The sequence below is a fragment of the Pseudophryne corroboree genome, chromosome 1 (genome assembly GCF_028390025.1).
Source record: "Pseudophryne corroboree isolate aPseCor3 chromosome 1, aPseCor3.hap2, whole genome shotgun sequence".
NCBI classification, from domain to species: domain Eukaryota; kingdom Metazoa; phylum Chordata; class Amphibia; order Anura; family Myobatrachidae; genus Pseudophryne; species Pseudophryne corroboree.
In genome coordinates, this window is record NC_086444.1 from 963,179,099 (window position 1) to 963,200,418 (window position 21,320).

Sequence of the window (21,320 nt, forward strand, 5' to 3'; positions counted from 1 at the left end):
TAGGCCTTCCCCTCCTATCCTGGAGTCCGCGTCAGCAGTCCACTGACGTAGCCATAATCCTCTGCGTGCCGACACTGCCATAGCTGTAGTGCGTGCATTAAGCAAACCTATTTCTTTTATGGCTTCCACCATAAAATTTGCAGAGTCTTGTATATATTGCAGGAGCAAAATCATTTCCTCTTGAGGTAAGGTGTCTATCCCCTTAAGTAAATTACCTTACCATTTAGCAATGGCTCTTGTAATCCACCCACATGCTACAGTGGGTCTCTGGGCCACCCCAGCAGCAGTATACAAAGAGTTGAGTGTAGTCTCAATCTTGTGATCAGCCGCATCTTTTAGGGAGGTGGCAGCAGGTACAGGTAGTACAATTTTACGTGAGAGCCTGGAGACTGATGCATCCACTATCGGTGGATTTTCCCATTTTTTCCTATCCTCAGGAGGAAAAGATGATAACAACCGCCTGGGAATATGAAATTTCTTATCAGGATTAACCCACGGTTCTTCAAACAAGGTATTTAGTTCCTTTGACCCAGGAAAAGTGGCTGATGATTTTTTAATATTAAAGTAAGATTCCTCACTCTCCTCTGTCACCTTATCAGGGATATTTAGGACTTCTCAGATAGCTTCTATGAGAGCCTCTACACCCTGTTACAGAGTACCCTCCCCTACCTCTGTGTCCACCTCACCTTCCTCCATTTCTGACCCTTCATCATCAGAGTCAGAATGCAGTATATGGGCCGAGGTACGTTTTTGCGGACAAATGGTAGAGGACTGAGACATTGGTCTGGGTACTGAGTCCTTTTTCATAAACTCATCCATAGACTGCCTTAAGTATTGCGTCTCTTTCTCATGACGAGATAATTTTGTAGAAATGGTGAAAATCATTCCCCTAATGGAGTCCAGCCATGCTGGTTCTGCCCCACTAGCCTGGGAAGGGATACTACACTGAGTACACACTACTGAACCTGGAGAAGAGGAAAACTGTGCCTTACATGAAACACACTCTTTGCCTGACACACTGCAGTAGTGACAGCACACACACACAGGAAAAGGTTAAAAGCACAATGAACCCACAAAGAGCCTTTCCAGAGAGACACAGAAAGAGTATGGAACCAGCACACGGCGCCCTTATCGTTAATGCCAAGCTTAGCTGGGTTGCAGACTAAGTACCAAGATTAGGATCTTAGTACATAGTAATCGCTCACCCCTGCTATGACCCCCTGGTACTGCTGAGTTAAACTGGAGGCTTTCTGGAGGAGCTGCGCGTTCCGGTCAGTCAGCGTCTGTGTCAGCTGCAGTAGGGAAAATGGCGCTTGTGAGCTGCTGGGTCCGCTCATAGCGAAGTCCGTCCCTTCAATGGCGCTCTCTTCCCGCTCTTCTTTATACTGGCTTATGTGTCTGGTGCATAAAATGGAGACAGACTCTTTTTATGGCTGTGTTGCCAGTATGGGTACTGTGTACACAACAGTGTACTTAGTCAGGAGACTCAGTCCGCCCCGCGTAGAAGCCGTACGTCTCTGTACCCTCATGCCGCCATAATGGCCAGTGACCCGTTACCGGGACGCCGGCTTAGTACTCACCACTCTTCTTTCTTCTGGCTCTGTTAGGGGTGGCGGCGTGCTGCGGGAATGTACGCTCGCCGTGGTGGGGCTTGCGGATAGTTCCTTCAGGAGCTAGCGTCCTGTCAGCAGGGAACGGGACCATTAACCCTTAGTGGGGTTGGGCCATCCCCCCCTAAGTCCCATGAAGCAGGCAGGCTGGTGCCATCCAGTCCTGCCTGAAAATAACAAACTTAGAAAATAAATGCAGAAAACTCTTCAGGAGCTTCCAGAGATGTGGCTTGCTCCTCCGGGCACATTTTCTAAACCGAGTCTGGTAGGAGGGGCATAGAGGGAGGAGCCAGCACACACAATCAAACTTCTATAGTGCCCGTGGCTCCTAGTGGACCCATCTATACCCTATGGTACTAAATGGATTCCCAGTATCCCCTAGGACGTAAGAGAAATGACAGTTAGGAATTGATTGGCTGGTGCATTATCACCTTCCACTTATCACTGCTTTATCACTTCTCCAGGCTTAATTCATCTGCCCCTATATGCCAAAACTGAACTCAGGCCTCTATGCCAGTGGTTCCCAAACTGTGTGCCATGGCACCCTTGGGTGCCTCAGGGCAATTGCAGGGGCGTCTTGGATTGGTGGTTCAGGACCAATTCAAATTATTTATGGTCAATCTAATAGGCCAGTGCCTGTGGCTGACAGTCATATAATATGTGGACAAACAAGAAAATCCTGTCCCTCACCACACAATGATACCTAAGGATGACATATAAACACAATTTGCTTAATTGAATATTTCTTTCCAAACTTCTCAATAAGAAACTTTTGCCCTAGGAGTGCCGTGAAAAAGATTATTATATTCTACGGTGCCATGATTCAAAAATGTCTGGAAACCTCTGCTCTATATATATTGTATTAGTATATAGCGTCCCAGTGCTCCCCTTTTGTCGCACTATGAAGCCATATATAATATATAGGAATACAGCCATAGTTGCCTACCTTCCCTGCAGGAGACTCCCTGAAATAGCAGCAATCTCCCTGACTCCCTGAATAGTGCAGCAATCTCCCTGATTGCACCTTACCCCCATTATAAAGCCTTTACATTCTTGGGGCAAAAAATAAATCAGAGATACATACATTCAAATGGAATCATCAGAGCCATTTCTCTGCATTGGTTATAAGGCACAATGATCCCTATGGCTACATGCATTTTAAATAAGGTTTCTCATGGCCACTTACAGTATATGGAACCTCTTGTAAAACACAATACACAAACAAATCCTGCAAAATATCAGTGTCTTTTCTTCAACAAGTAGATCTTACTTACTTTGGGGCTCTTTTACATTTGGATGTAAATAATTTTATGACACACCTCTCAGATGTAGCAGTACACCTCCGCACTGATAGGTGTTACTTTAACAGTCTCCCTGAAATTATTTTTCAAAAGTAGGCAAGTATGGAATACACATATTATCAGAGCCGGCCCTAACCAATATGATGCCCTAGGCAAGATTTTGTCTGGTGCCCCCTAACACCGCCACTAGTTCCGCCTCTGACCCTGCACCCTTTTCCCAGCACCATCACCCCTCACCCATAGCAGTTCGCATTTTGGTGCTCCTAACCCCTATATTTTAAATAGGAACAGTGCGCACATTCATTCTGCAGCCCAAAAAGGGGAGTGTTTATGCTGGGAAGGGGCATGGCCACAAAATAGTACCCCCAATTCAAATTACGCCACACAGTAGTGCAACTTTATTCACATTATAAGATGCAATAGTGCCCCTTATTCACGTTACATCACACAGTAGTACCATTTTACCTTATATACATTACTCCTCACAGTAGTGCCCCTTATTCACATTACATCACACCATATTGCTCTTTATTCACTTTGGACCACACAGTAGTGCCCTTTCTTTATGTTATGCCACACTAAGAGCACCTTCTACAGATAGGGTCTAATTCAGAGTTGATCCCAGCAGCAAATTTGTTAGCAGTTGGGCAAAACCATGTGCACTGCAGGGGGGCAGATGTAACATGTGCAGAGAGAGTTAGATTTGGGTGGGGTGTGTTCAAACTGAAATCTAAATTGCAGTGTAAAAATAAAGCAGCCAGTATTTACCCTGCACAGAAACAAAATAACCCACCCAAATCTAACTCTCTCTGCAAATGTTATATCTGCCACACCTGCAGTGCACATGGTTTTGCCCAACTGCTAACAAATTTGCTGCTGGGATCAACTCTGAATTACCCCCATAATCCCACTCATTAGTAATGCCTTTATACACATAATACCACACAGTCAGTGGCGTAACTACTGCCCCCGCAGTCCTCGCGGTGGCTTGGGGGCGAGGGGCTGCGGGGGCGCCACTGATTTACAGCAGACTGACATGCGGACGAGCGTCCGCATGTCAGTCTGCAGTCTCCTTCCCTCCGCCGCTTTTTGGAGGGACACGGAGGGCACACAGCGCGCCTCCCTGTGTCCCTCCTGCTGCATCATCTCCGGCGGCCGCGGGTCTAATAGGGGGAAGTGCCGTCCGTGAGCTCTAATTGGCTCACGAACCGGCACTTCCCCCTATTAGACCCGCGGCCGCCGGAGATGATGCAGCAGGAGGGACACAGGAGAGACGAGCTGTGCCCTCCGTGTCCCTCCAAAAAGCGACGGGGGGGGGGGGGGGTAGATATCTGGCACTGGGGGCATATATGTCACGGGGGGGAGGAATATCTGGCACTGGGGCATTTCTGGCACTGGGGGGAATATCTGGCACTGGGGGCATATCTGGCACTGGGGGGGGATATCTGGCACTTGGGCATATATGGCACTGGGGGGGAATATCTGGCACTGGGGGCATATATGGCACTGGGGGGGTATCTGGCACTGGGGGCATATATGGCACGGGGGGCATATATGGCACTGGGGGTAATATCTGGCACTGGGGGCATATATGGCACTGGGGGGGATATCTGGCACTGGGGCATATATGGCACTGGGGGGAATATCTGGCACTGGGGGGGGATATCTGGCACTGGGGCATATATGGCACTGGGGGGAATATCTGGCACTGGGGGGAATATCTGGCACTGGGGGGGAATATCTGGCACTGGGGGGGATATCTGGCACTGGGGGCATATATGGCACTGGGGGGAAATATCTGGCACTGGGGGGGATATCTGGCACTGGGGGGGGATATCTGGCACTGGGGCATATATGGCACTGGGGGGGAATATCTGGCACTGGGGGCATATATGGCACTGGGGGGGGTATCTGGCACTGGGGGCATATATGGCACGGGGGGCATATATGGCACTGGGGGGAATATCTGGCACTGGGGGCATATATGGCACTGGGGGGGGATATCTGGCACTGGGGCATATATGGCACTGGGGGAATATCTGGCACTGGGGGGGGATATCTGGCACTGGGGGGAATATCTGGCACTGGGGGGAATATCTGGCACTGGGGGGAATATCTGGCACTGGGGCATATATGGCACTGGGGGGGAATATCTGGCACTGGGGGCATATATGGCACTGGGGGGGAATATCTGGCACTGGGGGGGATATCTGGCACTGGGGGCATATATGGCACGGGGGGAATATCTGGCACTGGGGGCATATATGGCACTGGGGGGGAATATATGGCACTGGGGGCATATCTGGCACTGGGGGGGAATATCTGGCACTGGGGGCATATGTGGCACTGGGGGGGTATATGTGTACCTGGCACATGGGGACGACGACTATATTTGGCACTGGGGCATGTAAGTACCTGGCACCGTGGGGGAATATCTGGCACTGGGGACATATGTGGCACTGGGAGCACAGCCCTAGCAACAAGGACTACCTCCTAGCAACGAGCATGACACCCAGTGCATGAAACACCTGGCAACGAGCATGCCACACAGTGCATGAAACCCCTGGCAACGAGCATGACACCCTGAGCATGAAAACCCCTGGCACCGTGCATGGAACCAAGAGCATGAAACCCCTGGCAACGAGCATGACACCCAGTGCATGAAACCCCTGACAACGAGCAGGTAATTGAAAAGTAATTAGAAGCCTTACTGTAGGACTTAATGTGTAATGGGCATTACGGTGTGTGGCATAATGTATCACGGACATTGCGGTGTGTGTCATAATGTGTCACAGGCATTACGGTGTATGGTATACTATATCGCGGGCATTGTGATATGTGGTATAATGTCTCAGGGTCATTGCAGTGTGTGTCATAATGTGTCAGGCATTACGGTGTGTGGTATACTATATCACGGGCATTGTGGTATGTGGTATAATGTCTCAGGGTCATTGCAGTGTGGCATAATACATAACGGGCATTGCGATGTGTGGCATAGGGTATAACGGGCAGGGCATTGCGGTATGTGTCACAGGCATTACGGTGTATGGTATACTATATCACGGGCATTGTGGTATAATGTCTCAAGGTCATTGCAGTGTGTGGCATAATGTGTCACAGGCATTGTATGTGCTATAATGTATCGGGCATTGCAGTGTGTGGCATAATGTATCACGGACATTGCGGTGTGTGTCATAATGTGTCACAGACATTGTATGTGCTATAATGTATCAGGGGCATTGCAGTGTGTAGCATAATGTATAACGATTGATAAAGCTAAATATTTATCTTATATAACACCCTTTATGAGGTCTAAGAACACTGTACGCTATTCACGTATGGAGTACCGTAAGGGTACGCACGTTGCGTAACAATCGCTTAGCCGTGGTCGAGACGCTCAAGCGTCACGTTCGCTCACGGCCAAGAGATCACAGGCAGGCACGCTATTGGCTGCTGACTAACGTAATGGTTCGCTATAGCGTAGCGGCCGCTCGGGACCACGAGGAGATCACCAGCGGCGCAGACGCTCACAATGTTAAACCTTTATATCTAAACCATAAACAATGTAATATGCAGTAAAACCTTAGTGTAGAGATAGGGTGTAGATGCAACACAGTGTAACCTTATTAACTTAAAAGCTGTTCGAGCGTCACCGACGCTCTGAGAATACTTAATACTATAAGAAATACACAGATACCGTGCTTAGGGTCTAACGCCTTATATGAATGTTATTACTTGCAAAAAGAATAAAACAATACAAGTCACACACTACAATATAACATAGACTAACTAACCAGATAACTACACAGGAAATACAATATAATACAATTACGTTTGCAGGAAAATTAAGAGAGAAAGGGGAGAAGAGAGAGAAAGAGAAATGGCCCACAATAACAAGAAATACAATATGATTGCGGAGAAAAACTTACGCACAAAGGGGAACGATCGCATGCGCCTCTGGACATCCAGCTCCCGATTATCAGCAATGAGAACCGTTGAAGAGTGAGAGCTGGATGTGATCGGCTTGTCTATTTATGCCCCACACACAATACGATTCAATGGTCCCTACAATCTCATTGTTCATTGGACACAGGAATTCCTCCTCGCATTATAACAAAAGGTCATAGGTTGATTCATACAGGTGGGCTGTGACAATTTCCAACTGCTCAGGTGGGTGGGAAACTAGGTTTCCCGCCGCATGGATAAGTACGTGCAAATAATAGTAAATGGACATAAACTTCTTATGTCCATAACTATTCGCACGAGCGATTAATTCGCTCCAAACCAACACCGGAATATTGCTAATTAAATACTCTTCCGATGGATACTAAACACCACTGTATTACTCCTGTCTGACCCTTCGTATCAAACAAAGAGGGATTTCTCCGTCCATGAACATTCTACATTAACCAAACTTTCAGATTCTATCAAAGGGACCATAATCTACAAAATACATTATATGGTGAAAATATGTAACGAAAGAGTCGCCCGCTAGACGCACACAATCTCTACCGTAAATGCGCATACCGTGCGCCTGCGGGTGCCCGCAACAGCGAGTATGCGCATGCACGGGAGAGCGCACGCATGCGCAGCAGGGACACATATGAGGTGCAAATATGGCAGTGTGCATAGTGATATTTTTCTGACTTTGACACGGGCATTGCGATTCCTGTCATAATGTGTCACAGGCATTACGGTGTGTGGCATAATGTGTCACAGACATTACGGTGTGTGGCATAATGTGTCGGGGGCATTACAGTGTGTGCATATTGTGTCGTGCATTATTGAGTGCGGCATAATGTCTAAGGGCCATTGCAGTATGTGGCATAATGTATACTGGGCATTACTATAAGGAGGAAAAATGACAAATAATGTAACGGGCATGAATCAGGATTATTTTTCTTTCCTGTGGTGGCCAACGTATGGGCGTGCAGGTTGCAAAACTGGGGTATAAGGTAGTCTTTTTCTGCAATGCCACGCCCCTTTATGCAAAACCACGCCCACTCCAACAAAACCACGCCCCTTTTTGGCGCGCGCGCCAAAGGCGCGCGCATATTTATCCCTTTCTTGATCCCAATTATGGAGCATGAAGGGGGGGGGGGGGGCGCCGGAGAATTTTTTGGCTTGGGGGAGAAAAATTTCTAGTTACGCCACTGCACACAGTAATGCACTCACACATATGACACACATTATTAATGTCCTTATAAACATAATGCACCTTACACATTATGCCAACATTTATTAATGCCCTTATACACATAATGGGGGTAATTCCAAGTTGATCGCAGCAGGATTTTTTATAGCAACTGGGCAAAACCATGTGCACTGCAGGGGGGGGGGGGGCAGATATAACATGTGCAGAAAGAGTTAGATTTGGGTGGGTTATATTGTTTCTGTGCAGGGTAAATACTGGCTGCTTTATTTTTACACTGCAAATTAGATTGCAGATTGAACACACCACCCCCAAATCTAACTCTCTCTGCACATGTTATATCTGCCTCCCCTGCAGTGCACATGGTTTTGCCAAGTTGCTATCAAAAATCCTGCTGCGATAAACTTGGAATTACCCCCAATGTCCCTTACACATATGCCACACTTTATTAATGCATTTATACACGACACACATAATGCCCCTTACACATATGCCGAACACTATTGCACAACCAACCCATCCGCACACAGCACTCACACGGATGCTAACACTGTGACCTCTGCCTCTACTTGGATACAGAGGTGTCCTCATACATCTTGCCTCAATACACCATACAGTAGGAGATGCCTGGCGTGAGTCATCTGGCAGCTGTGCTAACGTTGGGCACCTTTTTTTGACGAAAATGCATCTTATTTGCATTACTATGTGGCTAGGATGCACAAGCAGCTTCTGCTGATTAAAATGATATGTGGCATGCCTATATTCTCTGTGTGTGACTGTGGCTGTATCTGCGTACGGAATGCTACATTACTGTGATTTCCAGGAATACATTGTAACATAGCATTTCATATGGAGATATAGCCGCAGTCACACACAGGCATGCTGCATCTCATTTTAATCAGCAGAAGCTGCTTGTGCCCCATGGCATGTTAAATACCCTAGGCATTTGCCTAGTTTGCCTGTGCCTAGGGCCGGCTCTGTATATTATATATAGTGTACTGTAACTCTGCTCAAAAAACAGATTTTGGTGCAGAGAGGATGGGAAAGAGTAAGTGAAGTACCAGGCCACGTTACTGGCAGCGCCAAGCTTTGGTGTGAAGGCTAATATGGATGGTAGGAATAGTCCAATCTTTTCCACTTTTTTGCATTGATACATAGATCCCTGCCTTCATTTAGGCCAAACTACGGCCCATGGTCCAAATATGACCCACCACCTGCTAAAATCCGTCCCCCGTCTGGGATTCCTCTGTAGCAATGAACACCACTGAAGTGGTAAATGCTTGGCACAGCCCGGCAACATGGTATATTCTAAGGACATGAGAGGGGCTCTGGGCTGGCATATAAAGACATGATGTGACTCTGGGCTGGCATATAAGTTTTAAAAAATGTTGTCACTTTACTCAAAATCATTTTGGTAATATGGCACTCCAAGAAAAATGTATGGGCGCCCCTGGTGTAGATGTATTAGAATACTGAGAAACTACAAACTCCAAATGCTATAACTTATAAAAACCACACACCTTTCCTACACACTTAATAATAATCCCCAGATTTATTTCTGTAGTCTACACAGTTCAGGCCAAAGCAAGGTTTCTTAGCACCCTAGGCAATACTTCAGCCCACTGCCCCCAACCAATACCCGCTACCCAGCCCTTCAGATGGAAGTGTGAATTATAGGTTCCACAGCCACTACTTGCATTAGTACAACAAGGATGTTTCTTTCAGAAAACATCATTAATTTTGTGATAGGCAGACTCTGCGGCTCCCCCCCCCCCTAGATCCTGATGCCCTAGGTAGCCGCCTAGAGCTGCCTAATGGTAGAGCCGGCCCTGTCTACAGTGTATCCTTTGTATTACATGGAGCAGGAAATGGCCAAATCTGCTACACCAATAAATGAACCTTTAACGTTTTGTATTTTAGAGAAAATATGAGACAATAGGTTAAGTAAATCTATCAATTCAAAATCTGCTACAGACAAAAAATTCTCTATACACTTTTGTGAACAGTTATGAAAACGGGTGTAAAGAGAAAATGTGGTGTCACACTTAGAAACCAATCAATCAATCAATCAATCAATCAATCAATCACGTTTATTTTCAAAACTGCACTAGAAAAATAACAGAATGTAATTAGTTGCAGTCAGAGCACAAAGGTTTTCATGAATATATATTCCCTTCATGTAACATTCAGTGGAAACATTGTATCTGATCTCTTCTTATGGATCTTGCCTCCTTACAGTTAATTTTGTCTGTTTCCTACAGTAGTCGCCACTCACTAATTATGGGACAGTCCCTTTGTTATAAAGATTTGTCTCCGGTTAGGTTCCTATTTTTTTTTTTTTTTATTGCATTATTCCAAGCATTTTTCATTACATGTTCTTATTCTGTGTTCCATATAAGTTAACATACATTGGAAAGAAACCTATTAGATGGGGGGAAAAATGACATTATAATCAAGTTCAGTAGGCATATCATCATGTGCATCAGTGTCCATTGAAACTGTACCATGCATGACGCAGTTACATATATCTGCTCATGAGTGACAAATCCCTGGAAATTACTGTAGAATGTTGTCAGCTATGGTTTTCTTTTTAGCCTGGTTTCAGAAGAGAGATCCATTACTTACTGTAATGTTTGCATCTATGTCTTTTCCTAGACCACAACTAATATGTCTGCAAGTGACAAGAATGTCAATAATGGTATATAATTTATAAAAGTATGTATGCAGTAGAAGATTTGTATACAGAAGTGTTGGAGGCGCTCAGGACTGATACTGTTGCTGGCTAGTAACTGTTGTTTGCAAACATGCCCAGCGCAGTATTCTCCCAGGACTCCAGGCTCATTAGATAACAACTTGGACTGGTTGCATCATTCATATAGAATATTCATAAACAAGATAAATAATCTTCTGCAGCACCAGGACAGAATTTAGAAAATGTTCACTGTAAAGACAGCGACATATTTGTAAATATAATGTGATTTGCGGGAACTAAATCCTATATTCCTAGTGACCTTATATTCCTAGTGATCCTATATTCCTAGTGATACCTTTAATTCAAGTGCAAAACGTGCATGAAATTAGTCCGCACATCATTTTTTATTTGACAAGAACTAAATATTAATTCAAACAGACCCTTCATCTATCACAGGACCCCACATGGTTCACGTTTCTAGGTCACCCAGCACAGGTGTAGTCATTACTCACGGACACATTTTAAAATTTCCACAGGTGGAGCTTTTTATTTCACTAGTGATTCTGTGAGGAGACCTGGAACACGTGAACTGTTTGGGGTCCTGAGGACCGAATTTAAAAACCTCTGATTTAACACAAGTTGAGGGGCATCCTGATTGATATTCAAGGCCTTATACTAAAAAAAATAAATTAAATAACTAAAGATAAAGAACAATATATCTTACTAATATTTCACCTGCATTTGAATGAGCTGGAAGTAGTTCTAAATACATGAATACCACTACTGTGACCCTTTTACTGATGCTCTTCATCAGTGGCAGCCCTGGGATTGGTAACACCCGTTGCGTTAAAAAGACTTTGCCACGTGTGAAAGACGTGAGTGACCAGAAAAGGTGTGTGGCCTAGCGGGAAGGGGCGTGACCTTGGTGAAACCCTACGTTTACATTATTCTGGGGCATGGCCTAGTGGGAAGGGGGCATGACCTCGTAGGGAGCTCCTGTTACCATCACTCCGGGGGCATGCCCAGCATTCCTGGAGATGCAGCCACGATAATGTCACAGTGCAACACCCGACTTCCAGTCACGAAGGAGGAGCTGGCATTGTGCTGTCACAGCAGTCACCACCACAAGTATTACAGCAGTCACCACCACAAGTATTACAGCAGTCACCACCACAATGTTTATGCTGATATGTATTAGTATTATGATGCATGCGGGTTACAGCATATTTGCAAACATCGCAGACTGTTAGACTTACAGTGCATCCGGAAAGTATTCACAGCGCTTCACTTTTTCCACATTTTGTTATGTTACAGCCTTATTCCAAAATGGAATACATTTATTTTTTTCCCTCAAAATTCTACACACTTTACCGCATAATGACAATGTTCACATTTTTTTTTTTAGATTTTTGCAAATTTATTAAAAATGAAAAACTAAGAAATCACATGTACATAAGTATTCACAGCCTTTGCTCAATACTTTGTTGATGCACCTTTGGCAACAATTTCAGCCTCAAGTCTTTTTGAATATGATGCCACAAGCTTGGCATACCTATCTTTGGGCAGTTTTGCCCATTCCTCGTTGCAGCACCTCTCAAGCTCCATCAGGTTGGAGGAGAAGCGTTGTCGGTGGACAGCCATTTTCACATCTCTCCAGAGATCTTCAATCGGATTCAAGTCTGGGCTCTGGTTGGGCCACTCAAGGACATTGACAGAGTTGTCCTGAAGCCAGTCCTTTGATATCTTGGCTGTGTGCTTAGGGTCGGTGTCCTGCTGAAAGATGAACCATCGCCCCAGTCTGAGGTCAAGAGCGCTCTGGAGCAGGTTTTCATCCAGGATGTCTCTGTACATTGCTGCATCTTTCCCTCTATCCTCCCAGTACCTGCCGCTGAAAAACATCCCCAAATGCCACCACCATGCTTCACTGTAAGGATGGTATTGGGCTGGTGATAAGCGGTGCCTGGTTTCCTCCAAACATGACGCCTGGCGTCCACGCCAAAGAGTTCAATCTTTGTCTCATCAGACCAGAGAATTTTGTTTCTCATGGTCTGAGAGTCCTTCAGGTGCATTTTGGCAAACTCCAGGCCGGCTGCCATGTGCTTTTTACTAAGGAGTGGCTTCCGTCTGCCCACTTTACCATACAGGCCTGATTGGTGGATTGCTGCAGAGATGGTTGTCCTTCTGGAAAGTTCACCTCTCTCCACAGAGGAATCCTGTAAGTCTGACAGAGTGACCATAGGGTTCTTGGTCACCTCCCTGACTAGGGCCCTTCTCCCCCGATCGCTCAGTTTAGATAGCTACCCAGCTCCAGGAAGAGTCCTGGTGGTTCAGAACTTCTTCCATTTACGGATGATGGAGGCCACTGTGCTCATTGGGACCTTCAAAGCAGCAGATATTTTTCTGTACCATTCCCCAGATTTGTGCCTCGAGACAATCCTGTCTCGGAGGTCTACAGACAATTCCTTTGACTTCATGCTTCGTTTATGCTCAGACATGCACTGTCAAGTGTGGGACCTTATATAGACAGGTGTATGCCTTTCCAAATCATGTCCAATCAACTGAATTTACCACAGGTGGACTACAATTAAGCTTTAGGAACATCTCAAGGATCATCAGTGGAAACAGGATGCACCTGAGCTCAATTTTGAGCTTCATGACAAAGGCTAAGAATACTTATGTACATGTGATTTCTTATTTTTTTATTTTTAATAAATTTGCAAAAATCTCGAATTTTTTTTCACATTGTCAGTATGGGGTATTGTGTGTAGAATTATGAGGGAACAAATTAATTTATTCCATTTTGGAATAAGGCTGTAACATGACAAAAAATGGGAAAAGTGAAGTGCTGTGAATACTTTCCGGATGCACTGTATGTAATAAAATGATGCTCAGTCCATTCTTACTAACCCACTTGGAAATGCACCAGAAATGCAGCTGCCCATTGAAATATATTTTCTCTTACGTCCTAGGGAATACTGGGAATCCATTTAGTACCATGGAGTATAGACGGGTCCACTAGGAGCCATGAGCACTTTAAGAAATTGATTGTGTGCGCTGACTCCTCCCTCTATGCCCCTCCTACCAGACTCAGTTTAGAAAATGTGACCGGAGGAGTCGGTCACGTCTCTAGAAGCTCCTGAAGAGTTTTCTGCATTTATTTTCTAAAGTTTGTTATTTTCAGGCAGGACTGGATGGCACCAGCCTGCCTGCTTCGTGGGACTTAGGGGGGGACACGGCCCAACCTCTCTCAGGGTTAATGGTCCCGTTCCCCGTTTAACTCACTTGGAAATGCACCAGAAATGCAGCTGCCCATTGAAATATATTATTACCATTTTGTGGAAATGTTATATATTTTATTGATTGTTTACATCTGTGTCATATTTTTATTCTTCATCCTCAGATCGGAGACTTTCGCCAAGCCTGTGAAGATAAAATAGCGCACCAATATCAAAATCCCTGGTATGTGCTGTGTGTCTAGAACCACTGATGCTTGTTCTGAGGATATTATTATAATTATCATTATTATTAGCCTCTCTTTATAGAGTGATAACATTTGAAACTAATTTGAAAATGAAGAGCATCGTGGTCTGATTCAGAGATGTACGCAACGCTGTTATTCTCAGAGTTGAGCGATTATTATCGGCTGACTGTGCATGCATAACAGTCACATTGCGGCGATACCCTAGTGATAATGACCGCAGAGAGGACTTATTCGCATAGTGATTCTGCATGACCACAGAGTTACCCAGGACTGCGACAGTATAATGATCTGGGCCAATGCTGTGTCGTTGTACGCAGTTGCTGTGCTCTGTGAATCTGTCCCTGGGCGTCACAATACAAATCCTGGCTGCTGAGACATTAGCAAATTTCCGCCCCATGTTACAAGCAAATAGGGGCCCTCATTCCGAGTTGATCGCTCGCAAGGCGAATTTAGCAGAGTTGCTCACGCTAAGCCTACGCCTACTGGGAGTGTATCTTAGCTTCTTAAAATTGTGACCGATGTATTCGCAATATTGCGATTACAAACTACTTAGCAGTTTCAGAGTAGCTTCAGACTTACTCGGCATCTGCGTTCAGTTCAGTGCTTGTCGTTCCTGGTTTGACGTCATAAACACACCCAGCGTTCGCCCAGACACTCCCCCGTTTCTCCGGCCACTCCTGCGTTTTTTCCGGAAACGGTAGCGTTTTTATCCACACGCCCCGAAAACGCTGTGTTTCCGCCCAGTAACACCCATTTCCTGTCAATCACACTACGTTCGCCAGAGCGAAGAAAAAGCCGTGAGTAAAAATACTATCTTCATTGTAAAATTACTTGGCGCAGTCGCAGTGCGAATATTGCGCATGCGTACTAAGCGGAATTTCACTGCGATGCGAAGAAAATTACCGAGCGATCAACTCGGAATGAGGGCCAGGGTACGATCTGAAACTTACTGTAAAAATGTGCAAGAGGGAAATCTCAGAGATGCTAAAAGTGGGGCGCATAAACATACAAACATAGAATGTGATGGTAGATAAGAACCACTTGGCCCATCTAGTCTACCCATGTACAGATGAGTCCCCAGATGAGTCCCCATTGATCTTACACGTGAGGTAAGACAGTCGAGGTAAGTGTGTCTGCAGGCCCGGCGCTACCCGCTCAGCGAAGGGATGCAGTGCAGGGAGGCGCTGGGACGGATAGGCGCTTCCCCTGCTCTGCATCCCTTCCCTGCTGCGCCGTCCTGTCCCCGCTCCTGCTGCTGCCAGTGCTGTGTCTGTCACTGTCAGCGGGCACCTGCAGCATGAAAAGCCTTCTCCCTCCCCTCACCTGTGCTGTGTGACAGCGCCGAGTACGGGGCAGAAGGGGGCGGAGCTACACGGGCCGGAAGGGGGCGTGGTTAAACGGGCCAGAAGGGGGCGGAGCTACACGGACCAGGCTGCTGTACAGAGGGAGACTGGCTTAGGTAAGTGGAGGGTGAGAGAGAAGTGTGTGTATATGGTGGGTGTGTATGTGTGTGTATATATGTGTGAATTGTGTGTGTGTGTGTGTGTGTGTGTGTGTGTGTGTGAGAGGTATGTCTGTGCGCGCGCTTTATGGACGCTACTACTGGAGGAGGCATTACATGTAAGAACGCTACTACTACTGGGGGGGGGGCATTACTTATAAAGACGCTACTACTACGGGGGGGGGGCATTACGTATAAGGACGCTACTACTACTGTGGGGGGCATTACGTATAAGGACGCTATTACTACAGGGGTGCACTACGTATAAGGACGCTACTACTACTGGGGGGGCATTACGTATAAGGACGCTACTACTTCTAGGGGGGAATTACGTATAAGGACGCTACTACTACTGGGGGGTATTACGTATAAGGACACTACTACTACGGGGGGGATTATGGGTAAGGATGCTACTACTACTGGGGGGGCATTATGTATAAGGACACTACTACTGCTGGGGGTGCATTATGTATAAGGACACTACTACTACTGGGGGGCATTATGTATAAGGACACTACTACTACTGGGGGGCATTATGTATAAGGACACTACTACTACTGGGGGGCATTATGTATAAGGATGTTACTATTACTGGGGGGGCATTATGTATAAGGATGTTACTATTACTGGGGTGCATTACATATAAGGACGCTACTACTACGGTTGGGGCATTACGTATAAGATTAATAATATTGTGCTACATTGTGGCGTAATTTTAAATGGGGGTACTATTGTGTGGCCATGCCCCTTACTTGTGAGAGCACACCCCTTTTCCCGGCGCGCGCCAAAGGAATATGGGAGGGCGCACATTTATAGTTTGCAGGGGGGCGCCGAACACCCTAGCACCGGCCCTGTGTGTCTGCTATACGTTTATAGCGGTTAAAGTCACAGGTGCGACTAGTCGCAGCTCGGTGCAGCTAATCTTACACATTATGTGTATACACATGCGTACCCATCACATGTAAGATCAGTGAGGACACATCTGTACATACACACACTTATACAATAACAGTTCCCAGTTTTTTTGTTGTTGTTGGGAGTCAATTAACCTACCAGTATATTTTTGTGGGAGGAAACCAGAGTATCCGGAGGACAGCCACCAGTGGGAGTAGAATTGTAATTCTGTAGCTATGAGTCTGTCAGTGAGGAGGAGAAGGTGGGTGAAAGATGTAAAAAGGCAGCATACTTTGAATGGACAATCTTGATGCACATATTATATTAGTTCACCAAACTCCTGAAGGATGTTATCTTCCCAAATCTCATGCTTTACTCTAATGAGTGGGAGTTCCACAGCTAGTGTATGGACTCCAAGTGGATGACAAATGGACAGCAGCACAGAACCATCCAACTCATTTCATTGTAGTCCAGCTTCCTCAGGGATATGGTTCAAGCTGGTTCTGGAATGTGAATAGGGCCTTTACATTCCAGAACCACTAAGTTTGTGTCAGAATTTCAACAATGATTACTCCTTAAGGCTTATTCACTAATACCTCTGCAATCCTAAAAAATGTGACCACTGAATTAGCCTATTTAGTGCATTATTAGAAAACAAGACTCCAAGACAGGGGAACACCGGCCAGTCCAGTGGCACGCCCGCCAGCAAGATGAGGATTAATCTGAATCCTAGAACCTCTGAGTGATCCAAGGAGACGTCAAGAAGCCCCGCTACCCACGCTCAAAGGAGGCGTGTTCCCTTCACTTCGTGTCTCAGCAGCATAGTAGCTGGAGCACTCAGTGGAGCTAGACTGCAGCAGAAGCCTGTCCCACAGTAAAAAGGTAAGAGGACTATGAGGGTAGATGACAGAGCTATTTAGGTAGAGTGAGATACTGAGGGAATGACAGAGATATTGGGGCACAATGCGCAAGCTATGGAGGGAGAGGGAAATGAGAGATGTACTGTATGCAGGGTAATGGAAATACTTTAAATTAATACTTGTTGCTTTCTTTGCTATTTACTTAATTTGGAAGTCGGGTCAGTCAAAGTGGCCATATCTGTATGGATTTTTGCTTATTTAAAAAAAATAATTTCAAGGAGATTGGTGAAGCAACACTTATGCACGTGTGTCTGTGATTGATCCCCAAAGTATCTGCATACAATAGTTCAAGATAGGAACATTATATATATATATATATATATATATATATATATATAATGTTCCTATCAGGCAGCAGTTGTACTGACTGAAAACACGGCACTCCATACATAAAGAGAAAAACATCCCTTCTTTATGTATCTGATGACTGTTTAATATGTAAGCGCTCTTGCTCCTCTGTCCTGATGACGGGGTCCTAGTGGCCCAGAAACGTTGACGCTGTGAAGACATCCACGTATTAAGTAGTGATGAGGGGGTCCGGTTCCTCGGAAACCGAACCCCCCCGAACTTCACCCATTTTACACGGGTCCGAGGCATACTCGGATTCTCCCGTATGGCTCGGTTAACCCGAGCGCGCCCGAACGTCATCATCCCGCTGTCGAATTCTCGCGAGATTCGGATTCTATATAAGCAGCCGCGCGTCGCCGCCATTTTCACTCGTGCATTGGAAATGTTAGGGAGAGGACGTGGCTGGCGTCCTCTCCGTTTATTAATGTTGATGCAAATATTTGTGCTTATTGCTTAATTGTGGGGACTGGGGAGCAGCTGTATTATATAGGAGGAGTACAGTGCAGAGTTTTGCTGACAGTGACCACCAGTATACGTTGTCTGCCTGAAAAACACTCCATATCTGTGCTCAGTGTGCTGCATATATCTGTGCTCACACTGCTTTATTGTGGGGACTGGGGACCACCAGTATATTATATAGGAGGAGTACAGTGCAGAGTTTTGCTGACAGTGACCACCAGTAAACGTTGTCTGCCTGAAAAACACTCCATATCTGTGCTCAGTGTGCTGCATATATCTGTGCTCACACTGCTTTATTGTGGGGACTGGAGACCAGCAGTATTATATAGGAGGAGTATAGTGCAGAGTTTTGCTGACAGTGACCACCAGTATACGTTGTCTGCCTGAAAAACACTCTATATCTGTGCTCAGTGTGCTGCATATATCTGTGTTCACACTGCTTTATTGTGGGGACTGGGGACCACCAGTATATTATATAGGAGGAGTACAGTGCAGAGTTTTGCTGACCAGAGACCACCAGTATACGTTGTCTGCCTGAAAAACACTCCATATCTGTGCTCAGTGTGCTGCATATATCTGTGCTCACACTGCTTTATTGTGGGGACTGGGGACCAGCAGTATTATATAGGAGGAGTACAGTGCAGAGTTTTGCTGACAGTGACCACCAGTATATATAGCAGTACGGTACGGAAGGCCACTGCTCTACCTACCTCTGTGTCGTCAAGTATACTATCCATCTAGATTCTATACCTGTGGTGCATTTTAGTTTTGCAGTTTGCTGACAGTGACCACCAGTATATATAGCAGTACGGTACGGAAGGCCACTGCTCTACCTACCTCTGTGTCGTCAAGTATACTATCCATCTAGATTCTATACCTGTGGTGCATTTTAGTTTTGCAGTTTGCTGACAGTGACCACCAGTATATATAGCAGTACGGTACGGAAGGCCAATGCTCTACCTACCTCTGTGTTGTCAAGTATACTATCCATCTAGATTCTATACCTGTGGTGCATTTTAGTTTTGCAGTTTGCTGACAGTGACCACCAGTATATATAGCAGTACGGTACGGAAGGCCACTGCTCTACCTACCTCTGTGTCGTCAAGTATACTATCCACCTAGATTCTATACCTGTGGTGCATTTTACTTTTGCAGTTTGCCGACAGTGACCACCAGTATATATAGCAGTACGGTACGGAAGGCCACTGCTCTACCTACCTCTGTGTCGTCAAGTATACTATCCATCCATACCTGTGGTGCATTTCAGTTGTGCGCAGTATATATAGTAGTAGGCCATTGCTATTGATACTGGCATATAATTACACACATTAAAAAATGGAGAACAAAAATGTGGAGGTTAAAATAGGGAAAGATCAAGATTCACTTCCACCTCGTGCTGAAGCTGCTGCCACTAGTCATGGTCGAGACGATGAAATGCCATCAACGTCGTCTGCCAAGGCCGATGCCCAATGTCATAGTAGAGAGCATGTAAAATCCAAAAAACAAAAGTTCAGTAAAATGACCCAAAAATCAAAATTGAAAGCGTCTGATGAGAAGCGTAAACTTGCCAATATGCCATTTACGACACGGAGTGGCAAGGAACGGCTGAGGCCCTGGCCTATGTTCATGGCTAGTGGTTCAGATTCACATGAGGATGGAAGCACTCATCCTCTCGCTAGAAAAATGAAAAGACTTAAGCTGCCAAAAGCACAGCAAAGAACTGTGCGTTCTTCTAAATCACAAATCCCCAAGGAGAGTCCAATTGTGTCGGTTGCGATGCCTGACCTTCCCAACACTGGACGGGAAGAGGAAATTGACAAGGAGGATTCTGATGGTGAGGTGGTTTGTTTAAGTCAGGCACCCGGGGAGACACCTGTTGTCCGTGGGACGAATATGGCCATTGACATGCCTGGTCAAAATACAAAAAAATCACCTCTTCGGTGTGGAATTATTTCAACACAAATGCGGACAACTGGTGTCAAGCTGTGTGTTGCCTTTGTCAAGCTGTAATAAGTAGGGGTAAGGACGTTAACCACCTAGGAACATCCTCCCTTATACGTCACCTGGTCCGCATTCATCAGAAGTCAGTGACAAGTTCAAAAACTTTGGATGACAGCGGAAGCAGTCCACTGACCACTAAATCCCTTCCTCTTGTAACCAAGCTCCTGCAAACCACACCACCAACTCCCTCAGTGTCAATTTCCACCTTACACAGGAAAGCCAATAGTCCTGCAGGCCATGTCACTGGCAAGTCTGACGAGTCCTCTCCTGCCTGGGATTCCTCCGATGCATCCTTGAGTGTAACGCCTACTGCTGCTGGCGCTGCTGTTGTTGCTGCTGGGAGTCGATCGTCATCCCAGAGGGGAAGTCGGAAGACCACTTGTACTACTTCCAGTAAGCAATTGACTGTCCAACAGTCCTTAGCGAGGAAGATGAAATATCACAGCAGTCATCCTGCTGCAAAGCGGATAACTCAGGTCTTGTCAGCCTGGGTGGTGAGAAACGTGGTTCCGGTATCCACCGTTAATTCACAGGCAACTAGAGACTTGTTTGAGGTACTGTGTCCCCGGTACCAAATACCATGTAGGTTCCATTTCTCTAGGCAGGCGATACTGAAAATGTACACAGACCTCAGAAAAAGAGTCACCAGTGTCCTAAAAAATGCAGTTGTACCCAATGTCCACTTAACCACGGACATGTGGACAAGTGGAGCAGGGCAGACTCAGGACTATATGACTGTGACAGCCCACTGGGTAGATGTATTGCCTCTCGCAGCAAGAACAGCAGCGGCGGCACCAGTAGCAGCATCTCGCAAACGCCAACTCGTTCCTAGGCAGGCTACGCTTTGTATCACCGCTTTCCATAAGAGGCACACAGCTGACAACCTCTTACGGAAACTGAGGAACATCATCGCAGAATGGCTTACCCCAATTGGACTCTCCTGGGGATTTGGGACATCGGA

General features: G+C 45.9%; 1 protein-coding gene across 1 annotated transcript in view; it reads left to right on the forward strand.

Moving 5' to 3' along the window:
* Nucleotides 1-21,320, forward strand: part of SPMIP2 (sperm microtubule inner protein 2) — a 108,400-nt gene that overhangs the window by 58,082 nt on the left and 28,998 nt on the right. The window contains exon 3 of the mRNA XM_063920464.1: nucleotides 14,156-14,214. Within this exon, the coding sequence (XP_063776534.1) occupies nucleotides 14,156-14,214 (59 nt within the window). The remainder of the gene's footprint in view (nucleotides 1-14,155; nucleotides 14,215-21,320) is intronic.